This window comes from Stegostoma tigrinum, chromosome 15, assembly GCF_030684315.1.
Source record: "Stegostoma tigrinum isolate sSteTig4 chromosome 15, sSteTig4.hap1, whole genome shotgun sequence".
NCBI classification, from domain to species: Eukaryota; Metazoa; Chordata; class Chondrichthyes; order Orectolobiformes; family Stegostomatidae; genus Stegostoma; species Stegostoma tigrinum.
The window spans coordinates 44,089,895-44,104,597 of NC_081368.1; the positions used below are offsets into that span (position 1 = coordinate 44,089,895).

Below are 14,703 nucleotides of genomic sequence, written 5' to 3' on the forward strand. Positions count from 1 at the left end.
TCCAACCTGATTTTTGATGCTACTAGTAGAAAACAATTGATGTCTGTCTAGATTGAGAAGGCTAATTAGTTTTATGCATCAAAATACTTGGTAGCAAAGATGATACATTTACTCCGAGGCAAAAGAAAATTATTTCTGGATAAATACTAAAGCACAATAAAACAAAGAATTCAAGTTGGGCAGAAAATGATACTTTGCACCCATATTACATGAAATCTTTGAATCTAATGGTGAAAGTAATCAAAGAATCATATCAGACTTAAAACGTTAACTCTGTTTCTCTCTCCACAGATGCTGATAAGACTTGCTGTGTTTCTCCAGAATTCTTTGTTTTTTATTTTTGGTTTATTTTAGCATCTGCAAAATTTTGTTTTTATTTGACTAAAGTGATGCACAGATTTTGGGAAATTCTCACTTTAACAGTCACATCAGCCGTTATGGAACCAACCTGAATTCACCACAACACTATTCACCTAATAATTCAAAACTAATCACACGCATTCAGAATGCTTCACTGAACACTCACACACACTTGAGCTCATAGTCTGCACATTCTACTAATTGTTGAACCATGACAGCAACATCAGCCAAACAACTGGCACTAAAAAGAATGGCATGCTTCCTCCTCTCTACATATCCAGAGACAGGAGGTCACACCATCACTTCATTTCATACTTGGAGCCCCAAGTTCAGTTGCAGATAGTGCACAAGTAGTGTGCACTCTGTGGAGAAATGTGCTAAAGTGTTCTTTTTTCCTTTTTCAGTCAAATGCACTCAGGTTGTAAATGTGTTTCTTAGCGCTTGCTTCATACGGGGTCTCCACAGACAAGGTTTTCACATTCCCTATCAGCAGTTTGTAGCTTGGGATATGGGGCTGGAAAATTCCTCTGACGGCCTTCCCACAAGCCTCCTACCCACTTTGGTCCACCTGCAATTTTCCATAGGGATGCAGAAGGTGTGGCTGGCTCATCCTTAGTCGATTTGTGACTCTTTAGCATTAAGAAAAAATGACCTGACATTTCAGGCTGTCAGGAAGCAATCGGGGCAAGGAACAACCCTAGGGAGTAATTCTGCCCTATCCTTGGACAGGAAGAGGTGGGGAGCATAGGGGTAGGGAAACCATCTCCATACAATATTGGTTACCCACAAACCATTCCAGACAATTGTTTAGATTCTTTGCCCCACCAGGGGTCTCTAGTCTGCCCACCTTCACTGTACCCCACCGTCCACTCTAGGCTCACCTTTCCCTTCCTGAGGCTCTCATAGTTATCTGGTCTGGGGACTGCCTGTACTCTTAATCATGTCCACTGCAGCTTCTGGTGATGCTGGACTATCCATAAATGTTACAGGATAACCAGTCAAGACAGGGGTGTGTTCCTCTTTGAGTCTTCAGGTGTTGAGTTGTAAAGCATCGCCATTCTAAAAATGCTGGCCCACATGGTGAGACACTGACTGCAAATGGCCTGCAGCCAGGTTAGGGAACAAGGACAGTGCTGGTTCGAACTGGCCAAGAGGGTGAATTCACATGTATGTTTTGCAGCAGAGGACTTTGATAACAAGTGTGCCGTGGAAGAGGTCTGACATATACAATAAATTGTTTGGTGCATTGGGAAATCTCCATTCAATATTAAGGAGCATGGAGTTCAGCAACAGCTTGAAACAGGGTTTTATGCAGAGTTTTGACCCTATTCTTCCTAACAATGAAGTGGTGGCTGCCACTAAAGTAGATCTAGTGATGTTGCAATGTCTCTGCTTCCAATGCAGCACCAACAGCTTCCACCAAAAGTCTTAAGTTCTGCAGTGAATACACATACTTTTTATGAGGTGACTAAAGTCAGTGTGTTAGCATCATAGCTGCAGATACCAACGTTAAAAAGAGCTTGCAGAGTCTTATAACATTCACCATGCGCCTTGATGAATGTGCAGCGACAACCCCAGACATATCACTGCACATCACCATTAATGGGTGCTGGCCATCCATTGACATCCAGTTTGGGAGATGTGGGAAGGGTTGCTGTGGGAAGAGCAGCTTGGAAACATCACACATGAGAAAGGTAAAAGAAGTCTACCCCAAGACAATGATTGCGACCATTCAATTTTAACCACTTTAAAAATGCAGCACTTGATTTTTTTTAGTATGACACAAAACTAGTCTAAGAATTGTGAGCAGATCAGAGCAAACTTTCAAAATGGAATCCATTCTTTATTTCTTCCAAACTCAGTTCATTCTGTTCATCTCTGTCTTGGGATGTTAACCTGGTAGTAAGATGATGAAAGTTTGACTGTGAGTCATTTCTTCAAGAACATTCTGGGTAAAAACCAAGACCTTAGCTAGGGGACATGTGCTGCTTACTAGGAGTCTGAGGGCTATCCAGGTGTTCAAGCAGACAGTCAAAGAGTGTTAGGCTGGCAGCTGTCTGGCTTCTTTCATAAAACATGAGCACTGAATGAAGAAGCCTTCCGACTGTCCATTCCTCAGCTTCAGCTAGTGCCAACAGTGTCGGGAACTGGAAGAAAGAGAGAGAGGCCGAGACAGGGACAGTGATTACTCTTATCACTTTATAGACAACCATTTTCAAATCAGGGTCCAAGACATCAACTGGAATACCAACATCTTCAAGATATTATAAGAGTAACATTGTGTACATAATTAATTATTAAAATTGCCTTTTTCAGTTTTATGACCATTGTTCTTATGTTTTTAAAAACTGCCCAGATCCTTGAAATATTTTTGCACACCTGACAGTGAACTTTCCCAGGTCATGGGATGTGGGTCTCACTGGCAAGGCCAGCATTTATTGCTCATCCTTAAATGGCCTGGATAAGATGATAAGCTCCTTCTTGAACTACTGCAGTCCATGGTGTGTTGGTACACCAGTGCTGTAAGGGAAGGAAAGTAGGATTTTGACACTGTATCAAATGGTGATAGATTTCCAAGTCAGGATGTTGTGTGGCTTGGCAGGAACTTGCAAGTGGCGGTGTTCCATGTGTCTGTTGCCCTTGTTCTTCTAGGTAAAGATTTGGGTTTCGTAGAGACTAACTTCTGTGGAGCCTGCGAAGGGACCTGTTCAGCATTATGAGGTCACAAGAAACACTGTGTCCTTTAATCATATCATTAATAGGGAGTAAATTGAATAATGAATGCCACGGTTCATTGTGGCTATAGTACATGGTCCATGTTGGCAAGGTATCTTCTATTTCTGAGGAAGGGTCACTGGACCTGAAGCATTAACTCTGTTTTCTCCTCCACAGATGCTGCCAGACCTGCAGAGCTTTTCCAGCAATTTTGTTTTTGTATCTTCTATTTCTGTTTTCAATGAGTTTTCAACCTTTGTGTTACTGTAGGAGAAGAATCTCATGAAATTCAGAAATATTGCATAACGTAGCAGGAACTTTGTTTTTTTTAAACTCATCGACTTATAAGAAATGAATCGGCTTTGAATTTACTTCTACATTAGTTTCACAAAGAATCAAACGTGAAAAAAATCAGACATTCTAATAGGAGTCTGTCTCAAAGAAGAAGCTTCAGTACATTATTAAAATAAAATTCATAGTTGCTGTGAAAGGGAAAACTTTTAAAAGAGGGAAGAAGGTGAGGGAGGTGGGGGGTGCAGCGGAAATCAATCCTTTTACTGTGTAGTTGCTTATGTGATAAGGCAGAGGCAAACTTCCAGCTGTTTAAACAGTAGAATGTAATTGTTTTGGGACTCACAGAGTTATGCAGCACAGAAACAGACCCTTTGATGTGGCTTGCATGCCAAACGAGTTTCTCAAACTGAACTAGTCCCCCTTGTCTGTGTTTGGTCATATACCCCATTTCTATTCATGTACCTGTCTAAATATCTTTTAAATGTTGTAACTGAACCTGCATCTACCATTTCCTCTGACTGTTCATTCCACAAATGAAAAAGATGCTTTTCAGGTCCCTTTCAAATCTTTCTCCTCTCAACTTAACATTATGCCCTCTGGTTTTGAACTTCACAATCCTTGGGAAAAAGATTTGGCTATTCGTCTTATCTATGCCCCTCATGATTTTATAAACCTCTAAGATCACCCCTCATCCAACTAAGCTCCAGTGAAAAAGGTCCCAGCTTCTCCTTACAATTCAAACCCTTCAGTACCAGTAACATGCTTCTGAACACTCACCAAACTAATAACATCCTTCCTATAGCAGAGCAACCAGAACTGTACACAGTACTCCAAAAATGGCCTCACCAACCTCCTGTGTAACGTTAATCGAACATCCCAACTCCTATACTCAAAGATCTGAGCCATGAGGGCAAGCAAGTCAGACACTTTCTTTACCACCTTGTCTACATGTGATGGAATTTTCAATGAACTGTGTACCTGAATCCCTAGGTCTCTGTTCTACAACACACTCCAGGGCCCAAACATTAGCTTTGTAAGTTCTGCCCTTGTTCATCCTACCTAAATGCAACACCTCACATTTATCTTAGTTCAACTCCATCTGCCACTCCTTGGCCCACTGGCCCAATTAATCAAGATCCCTTAGTAATCTTACAGATACAGAACAGTGTGACGGGTCACTTGTAGCGCGACATGAACCCAAGGTCATGGTTGAGGTTGCCTTTGTGAGTAAGAAACTTGGCTGTTGGTTTCCGCTCAGCAATTCTGCGTTGTTGTGTATCTCAGAGTCTGTCTTGGAGGACACTTACCCGAAGATTAGAGGCTGAATGTCCTTGATAGCTGAAGTGGGAAGGGAGGGAACATTCCTGTCTGCCGATTGTTACGGGGTGTCCATTCATCCATTTTCATAGCGCCTGCGTGGTCTCGCCAGTATATTCTGCCTCGGGGCATCTTTGCCTGCAGCATATGAGATAGACAACACTGGCTGAGTCATATGAGTATCTGCCACATATGTAGTGGGTGGTGTTCCCATGTGTGATGGTTGATCCATGTCGATGATCTGACATGAGTTGCAGAGGTTGCCATTGCAGGGTTGTGTGGTTTTATGCTTGATATCCTGAAGGCTTGGTATTTTGCTGTGAACAATGGTCTCTGTAAGGTTTGGCAGTTGTTTGAAAGCGAGAAGTGGAGGTGAGGGAAGACCTTGGTGAGATGCTTATCATCATCATCATCATCAATAATATATTGAAGGCTGCGAAGAACATGGCATAGTTTCTCCTCACCAGGGAAGTACTGGGCAACTAAGGGTACTCTATTGGTTGTATCCTGTGTTGAATTCTAAGGAGATCATTGCAACTTTTCACTGTGGCACATCAGAACTGGTGATCGATGAGTTGAGAATCATATCCCGTGCTTATGTGGACATCCTTCAAAACCTTCAGGTGTCCTTCATGTTCCTCCTCATCCAAGCAGATCATATTTATGCACAGGATTTTTCCATAGTGGATGGCTTCTTTAGTATGTTTAGGGTGGAAGCTAGAGAAATGCAGCATCATGTGGTTATCCATGGGCTTACAGTAGAGTGAGCTATTGAGGTGTCCATCTTTTGTGCAGATGCATGTGCCAAGAATGAGACTGATTCTGAAGAGTAGTCCATGGTAAGTCTGATGGTGGAATGAAACTGGTGGATATTACAATGTAGTTGTTTCAGGCGTTCCTTGCCATGAGTCCAAGGGATGAAGTTGTCATCAATGTATCTGACATATAGCGTTGGTTGGAGGTTCTGTGCAGCAAAGAAGCCTTGCTTGAACCTGTGCATGAAATTATTGGCATATTGTGGTGCATATTTGGTCCCCATGGCTGTTCCATTTGTCTGGATAAAGAACTGGTTGGTGAAGTTAAAGACATTGTGGTTGAGGATAAAATGAATGAATGAGTTGTAGGCTGACATCTGGAAATAGGCCATTGTGGGCATTGAGTACTGAGGCTGTTGCAGTGATGCCATCGTCGTGGGGGATTCTGGTGTAGAGTGCCACAACGTCCATTGTTACTAGGAATGTTTGTGATTTGACTGGTCTGTGGGTGCTGAGTTTCTGTAAGAAATCTGCAGTGTAGTGACAGAAGCTGGGGGCTCCTTGCGCGATGGGTTTCAAGATGCCCTCAACATAGCCAGAGAGGTTCTCACACAGGGTCCCATTGCCTGATACGATGGGACACCATGGTGTGTTGGCTTTGTGAATCTTTGGAAGGCAGTAGAAGTCTCCTACATGATGAAAGCGTAATAGGGTACTCTTAAAGGTCTGGATCAAAAGTCTTGATCAGTCAGTTGAGTTGATGGTTGTGTTCTTTGATTGGATCGGCAGGTAGTTGTCAGTAATGTTCCTGGTTGTTCAGTTGTGTGTACACTTCCCCGCAGTATTCCATCCCATTCTGTATGGCAATGGCTCCTCCTTTGTCTGCTGATTTGATGACAATGGTGCAATGGTCATGAGAACACAGATGGCATCGCTTGTGATTGTGTGACATTCTGCGCTAACTTGTGTTAATGCTAGATTCATCAGCTGTGCTCACATCTCCTGATGGCTTGAGCACACATGTTGAGCCTAGGGGAGCATCCTCCTGAAGGGGTCCAATTTGATTCCTTCTTTGGTCGCTGCATCACAGATCACTGTCGACTGTTCTGGTTCTTTGGTTGTCTCTTTGGGCTCGCTGCTGACATCTTGAGGTTTGTGGAAGAATTTCTGGAGTCTCATTTGCCTGATTAACTCCTCTGCGCCTGCCACAAAATCATTGGGGTCCATTTTGGTGGTGGGGCAGAAATTGAGGCCTCAGCTGAGAACTTTGATTTCATCCGGTTGAAGGGTGTCGTCAAATCAGTTGACAATTGATCTTCCTGCAATGGTACTGCTGTTAACCGTGGTACCAGGGGTGGCTTTGTCACTGCTGGTGACACCAAGTATCTCCAGTTTCTTGATCTTGGTGTGCATGAAGGTGGTGTAGTTCCATTGCCTCATCAGTTTGACAGTATCTTGTAACTGTAATGCTGTATCTTGAGCACAAGCTGAGAATATGAACTCAATCTCAATTTTAAGGTTGTGGCCTATAACTCTAAGTCTATGTGCTCTGCTCTCTCACTGCATCTGATGGAGGGGCTGTGCTCCAAAAGCTTGTGTGACATCAAGTAAACCTGTTGGACTATAACCTGGCATTGTGGGACTTCTGATTAAATCCTACATGATCTAACTTTACTAATCAGTCCACCATATGGAACTTGTCAATGGGTTTACAAAAGTCCATGTACACAATGCCCACATCTATCTTTTTGGTTACGTCCTCAAAAAACTCAATCAAGTTTTGAGAGACACGATTTTCCACACACAAAGCCATGCTGATCATTCCTAATCAGTCCTTACCTCTCCAAATGCATGTAAATCCCATCTCTTAGAATCGTCCCACCAATTTACCCACCACCAATATCAGACTTACTGATCTACAATTCCCAGACTTCTTGCAGCCTTTCCTAAATAAAAGCACAACATTAGCCACCCTCCAGCTGAGAAGGAATAGCCAAAAAATAGTGATCCAACCTCAGAAAGAAACATTGGAATGATAAGAATTAAGCAAATGTTTATACCCAAAAATCTCAGCCTGTAAATATTAGCTTTGCAATATTAAACTTATTACCCTATGGGCATGACATCTTATCTTTAGAACACTTATTCGTGTTAGTTAAAAATAATCATATGTAATTTCTGAAGAAGTGTCCTGACCCGAAATGTCAAACTTTCCTGCTCCTCTGATGCTGCTTGGCCTGCTGTGTTCATCCAGCTTCACACTGTGTTATCTTATATGTAATTCCCACCCTGTTTTGCTAGCTCTTCTAACTGGATGCATACCATATCCAAAGAATCCCTCCATTATTTTTAGATATCTCAAAAATAATTTGAATTTAACCATCGCAAACACAATTTAGCTATGTTTATTACTGCAAACAGATTGCAGATGAACCAATTAGTTGCTTGAAGTAAAAATGAAGTTGGAACTAACAGAATAGCACAGAGCAGACACCGACTTTGTATCCAATATGACAGAGATGGTGTAAATTGTAAACTCAGAACCGGAAAAAAATACAGTCCTCTCAAGTCAGAATTTCCTGTCTGGTCAGGCTTCCTGGTTCTGTCCTCTTACAGCAAATGAAATCATGTTAGCCATGAGTAAGTAACTTGCAATAAAACAGAAACCATACCAAGTCCACATAATTATGTGTCCAAATTGTACAGCCTTCCCTCTGAAAGCAGTGATCCATGCCAAACTTCCACAGAAAAAAAAACACATATCTTATCAAATATAAAGCTTAAAAAGATGATTGGCAAGAAGTTATTTGATGTAGGGGCAACACAACAAAACCTGACCTATGTACATATTTGTAAAAGTGGATTTTGATCAGAAACAAAACTCATCCCGATCCTATAAATTTTAGTTGTTGACCTTGGTTGAAAACAGTGTAGTCCAAAGATCAGACCTTCTTGGATTTGTATACCCTATATACTCGTGTAGAAGTCAAATTTTTTAGACTGCTTTTTAAAATTAAAATTAAATTTAAAAGTGGATACTACTTTTGAGGGACTGAAATTCATGCTACAGTCCAAAATACCATATCATTAACAGAAGCCCAATTGATCTCTAAACAAATAAGGAAGAAAAACACAATGAATTACTGGATACTGGTAATTATCTGATAAAGACAATAAAAACAAAAATTAATTACTGATAGTAAGCTTTTAATTGTACATACAAAAATTAAATATATTCAACACCTTTAGGATAAATGATATCAATGTATTGAGCCTCTTCACCTTCATATTTAAAGAAAGCTCATCATCCACTTCTTTTTCTTCATCTATGTAATCCTATAGATAACAGTCCTCTGCAACGTCCAAAGCATTTGAAATTCCACATTTCTTGAACAATTTGCAAATAGTATCAGCTTTTATTTCCTTCATGATTCAACGATCCGTTCACAGATCCGTGGCAGTGATGGAGCCCGCATACTGCCTCCTCTCCTGTATATTTTTCTCCATCACACACCCAATTATTCCACTTCATTCTCATGATGTCCTCAAATGGCTTATTGATACTAACATTCATTAGTTGCACCACACTTGTAAGTCTGTTGGGAATTACAGCTACAGTGTTATGTGATCAGATGTTATCAACAACATTCTTCACTAGGTGTGATCTAAACTGGTCCCAGACGGGAAAACTCTTTTCCTTGCGTAGTCCACCAGGTCGTAAATTCCAAACTTCCTTTATCCATTTTCTACATCTATCTTAATGCAACCAGCCTCATGGATACATATGGATGATAATTCCTTTAGGAAATTTCTCCTTTGGCAAAGTTTTTCTCTTAAAAACAAATCATCAGTTTTAACTTAGTGCCGTCAGCCACACAAACAACTGAAGTAAAGCTGCTTTTCTCACGGCCAGTGGTTTTCACCAGTACTGTTTTTTCTCCTTTTGGTTCACCATTCAATTCTGCAGCATGTTGAGTCTCATCGGCATTTCATCCACGTTTCCTATGCATGATAACTTGTAGCCTTTCTTTTGCCAGTTTCTGATTACAAAGTGGTGAAACTGTAATATCTTAGCTTGGAGTTCAACAGGCAGCTTTTGTGCAATGTTAGTCCTCTGCTGGAGTACTAAGTCATGCTTTCTCCTGAACCTGTGCACCATCCAGAACTTGCCTTAAAACCTGAAATTCCATCCTATGATTTGTTTTGTGCATGGATTTGGATGGCTTCACAACTAACACAGCTTCCATTTTGATGATTTTCAAGTCCCCACTCAGCAACCTTTTTCTCCAGTTGTGGCCACTTGTTAGGTTTACCTTTGTTGGCACACTTTTGTTTTGGCAATGTCTGAAATTGGTTCGATATCTTTCTCCAGTCTTTCACAAGTTTCTTTTAAACACAAAATTCTCTTGCTGCCAAACAGTTATTTGTCTTCTCTGCAAGTTCAGTAACTTCCATTTCAAATGCTGCTGTATATGTTGTATTTCCTCTAGAGAACATTTTTACACAAAATGATGAAGAAATTTCAAAAACGCAACTAGGTATATGATTGTGTCTGTAGGTGTGAGGCTGGAACAGCAGGTCAGACAGCAGCAGAGGAGCAGGGTCAACTTGTACTCAATGAGAAAAATGGAAAATTCGAGATTTTTTGGCCAAAAATAAGGCGTCAGCCTTTACGTGAGGTCGACTTTTACTCGCGTGTACACAGTAGCTCAGTGTCAAAATACATGATTCATCTATCACAGTCCAATCAGGCGAAAAGACACCTTTCCAAGTTTCTCCACAACTTGCTGAGTTTCAGTTTCAAACTGAGGATCTCTCATTAAGTTTTGACATTTTTTTCAGAAGTATAGCGATGTTTAATCTCTTGTAAAACATTAGATAGACATAGCTTAATATAAAATGTTTATTATTTAACAGGTACATCCATTGATATCTTTGGAAATTTCAACCAGCAAGTAGGTAAACCGAAAGGGGAAAATCTACTTGCATTGTAATCAGACATAGATTCATTTTCTGGGAGGGAAGTGAGCAATTACTTACATAATGTTCTTCTATGTGATAATGGAAAACATCAAGCAAACTGCCCAGATAGCCGCCTGCAGTGCTGCCTGTACCAAGATTTTTTTTTGATAAAATGTTTTCAATTAAAAATGTTGTCTAAACATCACACAAAATATAATTAACTACAATTTGACTGCGATGCATTATTGTTCATGGTTTTCAAGTGGGCTCATTAAGTAAGATAATGTCATAAACAATTTACATTAACTGAGAGCTTACAGGGGAAAGACATGTTAATTCTCACCGAGTGGCACTCACCTGTACGAAGTCATCACGTGAAGTCCTTATACGAATTTTGGTGATGCTAAGCTGAGATGCTGCAGCCCACTGCAGCATTGCTTGCACCTGTGCATCAACAGCAACAGACTGAAAATTCACCAACGAGACTTCAATTGCCCTTATTGGAGCAAGGAAAGTAGAGTTCCTCTTTTCCTCACAACTTTCCTGTTCTTCAGCATGGCAATGTTCCATGACAGTAGACTGATTCAGATCCTCCTGTGCTTGCTTTGACGATGTCATATCTGTATATTCAACTACATGTAAGATTTGTGATTTCGTGTTTTCTATTATGGGAACACCAGGTTCTTGATCCTTCAATGATTCTTTTGTTCTTCTTTTTTGTTGGAGCTCTGGGCATTGTTCATCTGGGCTGTTAGAAACAGAAGTAGATTTTCTGTACTGTTGAGTGTTTGGAGAACACATTGGCATCTCGTCTGTAACCAGTCCAGTACCAGAATGTTTATATGCATCGGCCAAGGAGGATTCAAGTATTGTTGCTGCCAAGTTTTCAGCATATGCTTCGTTTATTGGTTTGTGGTCTGGGTCCTTCAGTAAGACTTTGGATAACTCTAAGGTGGAAGATGTTTCTTTATCTTCAATAATGGCCTCTGAATGAAAGGTTAAATATTCATCCTCATTTTTATGCTGACGTAAACTTTCCTCCTTTTGTTCAAATAAGCTCATTTTTGTTTCTGCTTGAACAAAGCAACTTTGGTTCTTTCCAGTGAGATCTTCAGTTATCACGTCTACCTGTGCCTGATGGTATAGGGACTGACTGTAATTGTTATTGCTATCACTTGTTCCTTCATCGGGGCTTGGTCTGGTCCCAATACCAATTCCACATCCTAAGCCTTGCGTAACTGGACTTTGCGCCTCAGTAAAAGCAAGATGACTGCACAGAACCTCATCCTCACTGCTTACTTCAGATTTAGTTGTTTCCAATGACATTCTGATATGGGGTTCTTCTGTCCTGCCCTCAATGTCAATGCTTCTGCCTGCTGAATCTATGTTCTGCAACTGTTCTGATGAATGTAAAATCTCAGGGTCGGTACAGCTGTCCTGTTGTAAACGATATTGAGTATGAAATACTTGAAGGGCAGATTGTATTATTCCTTTTACCCACTCCTCTGACATGGAATTTATCTGCTTAATGTGACATGAATGCCTACAATCTATATTTCCATCTTCAAAAGTCATTTCGCTTTTTCCATTCATGTTTTGTTCTCCATGGTCAAGTAGGTCAATTTGGTTCAGAAAGTTAATGACCACATTGATAATTTTCTGTGCTAACATATCAGCATAGTCCTCTAAGAGGCTTTCCATCCTTACCCGAAAATTGTCTCGGTGTTTATTCTCAATGAGTTTAGTTGAATTCTTTTCTGTTTCTGGAATAACTGGATCAGAAGAAAGTTGGTTTGGTTCCTTTGATGTCTGGATATTTGGTTGGTATTCATCACTGCATGTAACACTATCACAGCGCTGATGTTTGGGTGCTTTAAGATCAATACTTTCACCCATAATGCCACAAATTACTTGTGCAGAAGAAAAAACAATACCTGACATCAAATGTTTAAAATAGTCTTGTACAGTTTCTCCACCTCTGCAGGAATTCCCTACTGGTTCACTTTTTGGAGCTGGAGATAGGAGTTCCAAACTGTCCTCTTCAGGTGCCTCGGAAATTCCAGTAGTGTCTTTTCCGTTGAACTCTTGAGACAACGATCGGATTAGCTTTCTCATAAATTCTGTCTTTTCCTCAGTTTCTCGGTCCTCTTCAGACAAACAGAAATTGATGTTTTCCTTTGGGGTTGGTGGAGGTGGTGAAGGAAGGAACTCTTTTGCCAAACCTCCCTTGAGCTTTCTAGTAAAACTCCTTTGACTGCTGCTCAGCTGTGGCCTCAGTGGTGTAGGTGGAGGTGCATCAGGATAATCCAGTGAACCCTTCTTGGTGAGTCCAAGTGTATTGAACATTTGTTTTTCATAATCACAATCATCAGCTGTTTCTTTGTTTATCATTGAGAAATGCCTTTCCCTGTCTGGAGAAGAACCATCCAAACATCGTTGTGGTACTTGGGTTAAAGTTTCAACTTGTTCATCACCTTGAACCAATGGTCCAGCACATGACGAACTGACCTCGTTGCTTGTTTGATGGTTAATTTCGTGTGTAAGAATGTCAGATTGTGACATATCCGAAAGGTCGTTATTTTCATCTGATCCAATATAAGCGAGGTGTGAGTTCAAACTTTCTCCTTGCTGTCGTCTATTTTGTGTCATCATCCTTTCTAAGCTAGCTTCTCTGGTGCTGTCAGAAATTACATCATGGGTCAATCTCAATGCATAATTTTCTACAACAGGAAGTATTGCAACTTTTGCTTCTCCTGAGGAATCTGCATTTATTGATTTTGAAATATCATCAGCGAAGCTCCCTTCCATTTGACTCTCAACTTCCTGAAAGCATTTATGAAAAGCACTGGAAGCCTCCCTATTTGCCAGATGGGCAAGGCCATAGTGAAGAACTTCTACTGTCCCACCTTTTGATAGGCCAGAACTCTCCTCAGGTCCTTCTTCTCTGCTTGTACTTAAACCATCTTGAGATGATTTGGGACATTCATCAATACCTGTAAAAGTTTGATGTAAATGGGAATGCTGAATAGTATCATGTGAAAACGCTTCTGATGAAATGTGGCCTTCAATGGGTTCCCAAGCCTTCGGCTGCTTCACTGTGGAAGTGTTTTCTTCAGAACTAGCAGTAATTACTGTGCTGAGTATTTCAGTTGACATAGCTTCTGCATAATTGGAAAGTTCCTCAAAGAACTGAGATTCGTTGGCCAATGGAACATCAGGATTTCCCACAATAGTGCCTGTTATTATAGTTGGCAACTGGATGTCCTCTGCAAGACTGCATACTGAAGAATGTACAGGACTAGAAATCCTTTGAGAAACTGACATCTGATGATACAACTGCTCTGATATTGGAAGATCAGTAGCGGGCAGGTGTGGATTATCAACTTCAGGAAAAGGGCTATGATGATGGTATGTATTGTCATCAACAGTGGGCACTTTTATTCTTTGAGGATCAGCATCAGGAAAACAAGTCTCCCTAGTGAAAATGTGCTCTGTGCTCTGATCGACGGTATCAGTAAAATTTTCAGTAATTGCATAGATCGCATGCTGGAATCCCAATGAATATTTTCGGAGGCTGCAAAATACAGAACTACTGTTGTAGCTGGGTGACGGCGACAGGCACATTACTCCTTCTGTTGAATTCTGTTATTCAAAACATAAAGCATCAATTTAGTCATTAAAAACAGAATCAATCAATTTTATAAGAACTATTTGTTAGCTTTTGTTTATATTGCAACAGTAACTTTACAAATATTGTTGGCTATTTCCTTGTAGCTGCTGTTCATCTGCTTCCACACTGTAACCAGAAATAGGGGGAAACCTGATTTGTCTTTATATAGTACTTCCAGAGGAGTAACAACCGCGTAGCAGGAGCAGCTCCAAAGAAATTCCCAGCCTAAGTGTTTCAATTTAACTCTTGATCTTAGGCTATGAATAGCAATGAGGCCAGCAGTGCTTACTGTTCTTATGGAATAAATCAGGCAACAACTTTCAAAGTCCATATTAGTCATTAAATGTTGAAATTATTGCCTGATATTCCCTTCTTAGTCACTAAATACACCTATATCTTGGCATTAAAGTCCATGTAAAGTGGGAAGTTGCATTACTTATGGACAAATTAGGTGGAAAGCATGTCAGAAAATATTAGGACTATGCATTTGGATGTAAATAATTGTTTAACAACACAATTAGTTTTAACTATTGTCTAACAACCTTTCCGACACTGAAAATTATTTTTTATGTTTTGGAATACAATTACTTCAAGCTGTAATTGTGGAAATTTTGTAAAAGTTAAAAAATG

The 14,703-nt window shown here is 40.4% G+C and overlaps 1 protein-coding gene across 1 annotated transcript in view; it reads right to left on the reverse strand.

Annotated features, from left to right (window-relative positions):
• Nucleotides 1-51: 51 nt before the first annotated feature.
• The window catches only part of si:dkey-171c9.3 (uncharacterized), a 50,506-nt gene continuing 35,854 nt past the window's right edge, over nucleotides 52-14,703 (reverse strand). Inside the window, exons 4-5 of the mRNA XM_048544872.2 lie at nucleotides 10,761-14,045; nucleotides 52-2,507 (exon numbers count right to left, since the gene is read on the reverse strand). Of these exons, the coding sequence (XP_048400829.2) occupies nucleotides 2,328-2,507; nucleotides 10,761-14,045 (3,465 nt within the window). The 3' untranslated portion in view covers nucleotides 52-2,327. The remainder of the gene's footprint in view (nucleotides 2,508-10,760; nucleotides 14,046-14,703) is intronic.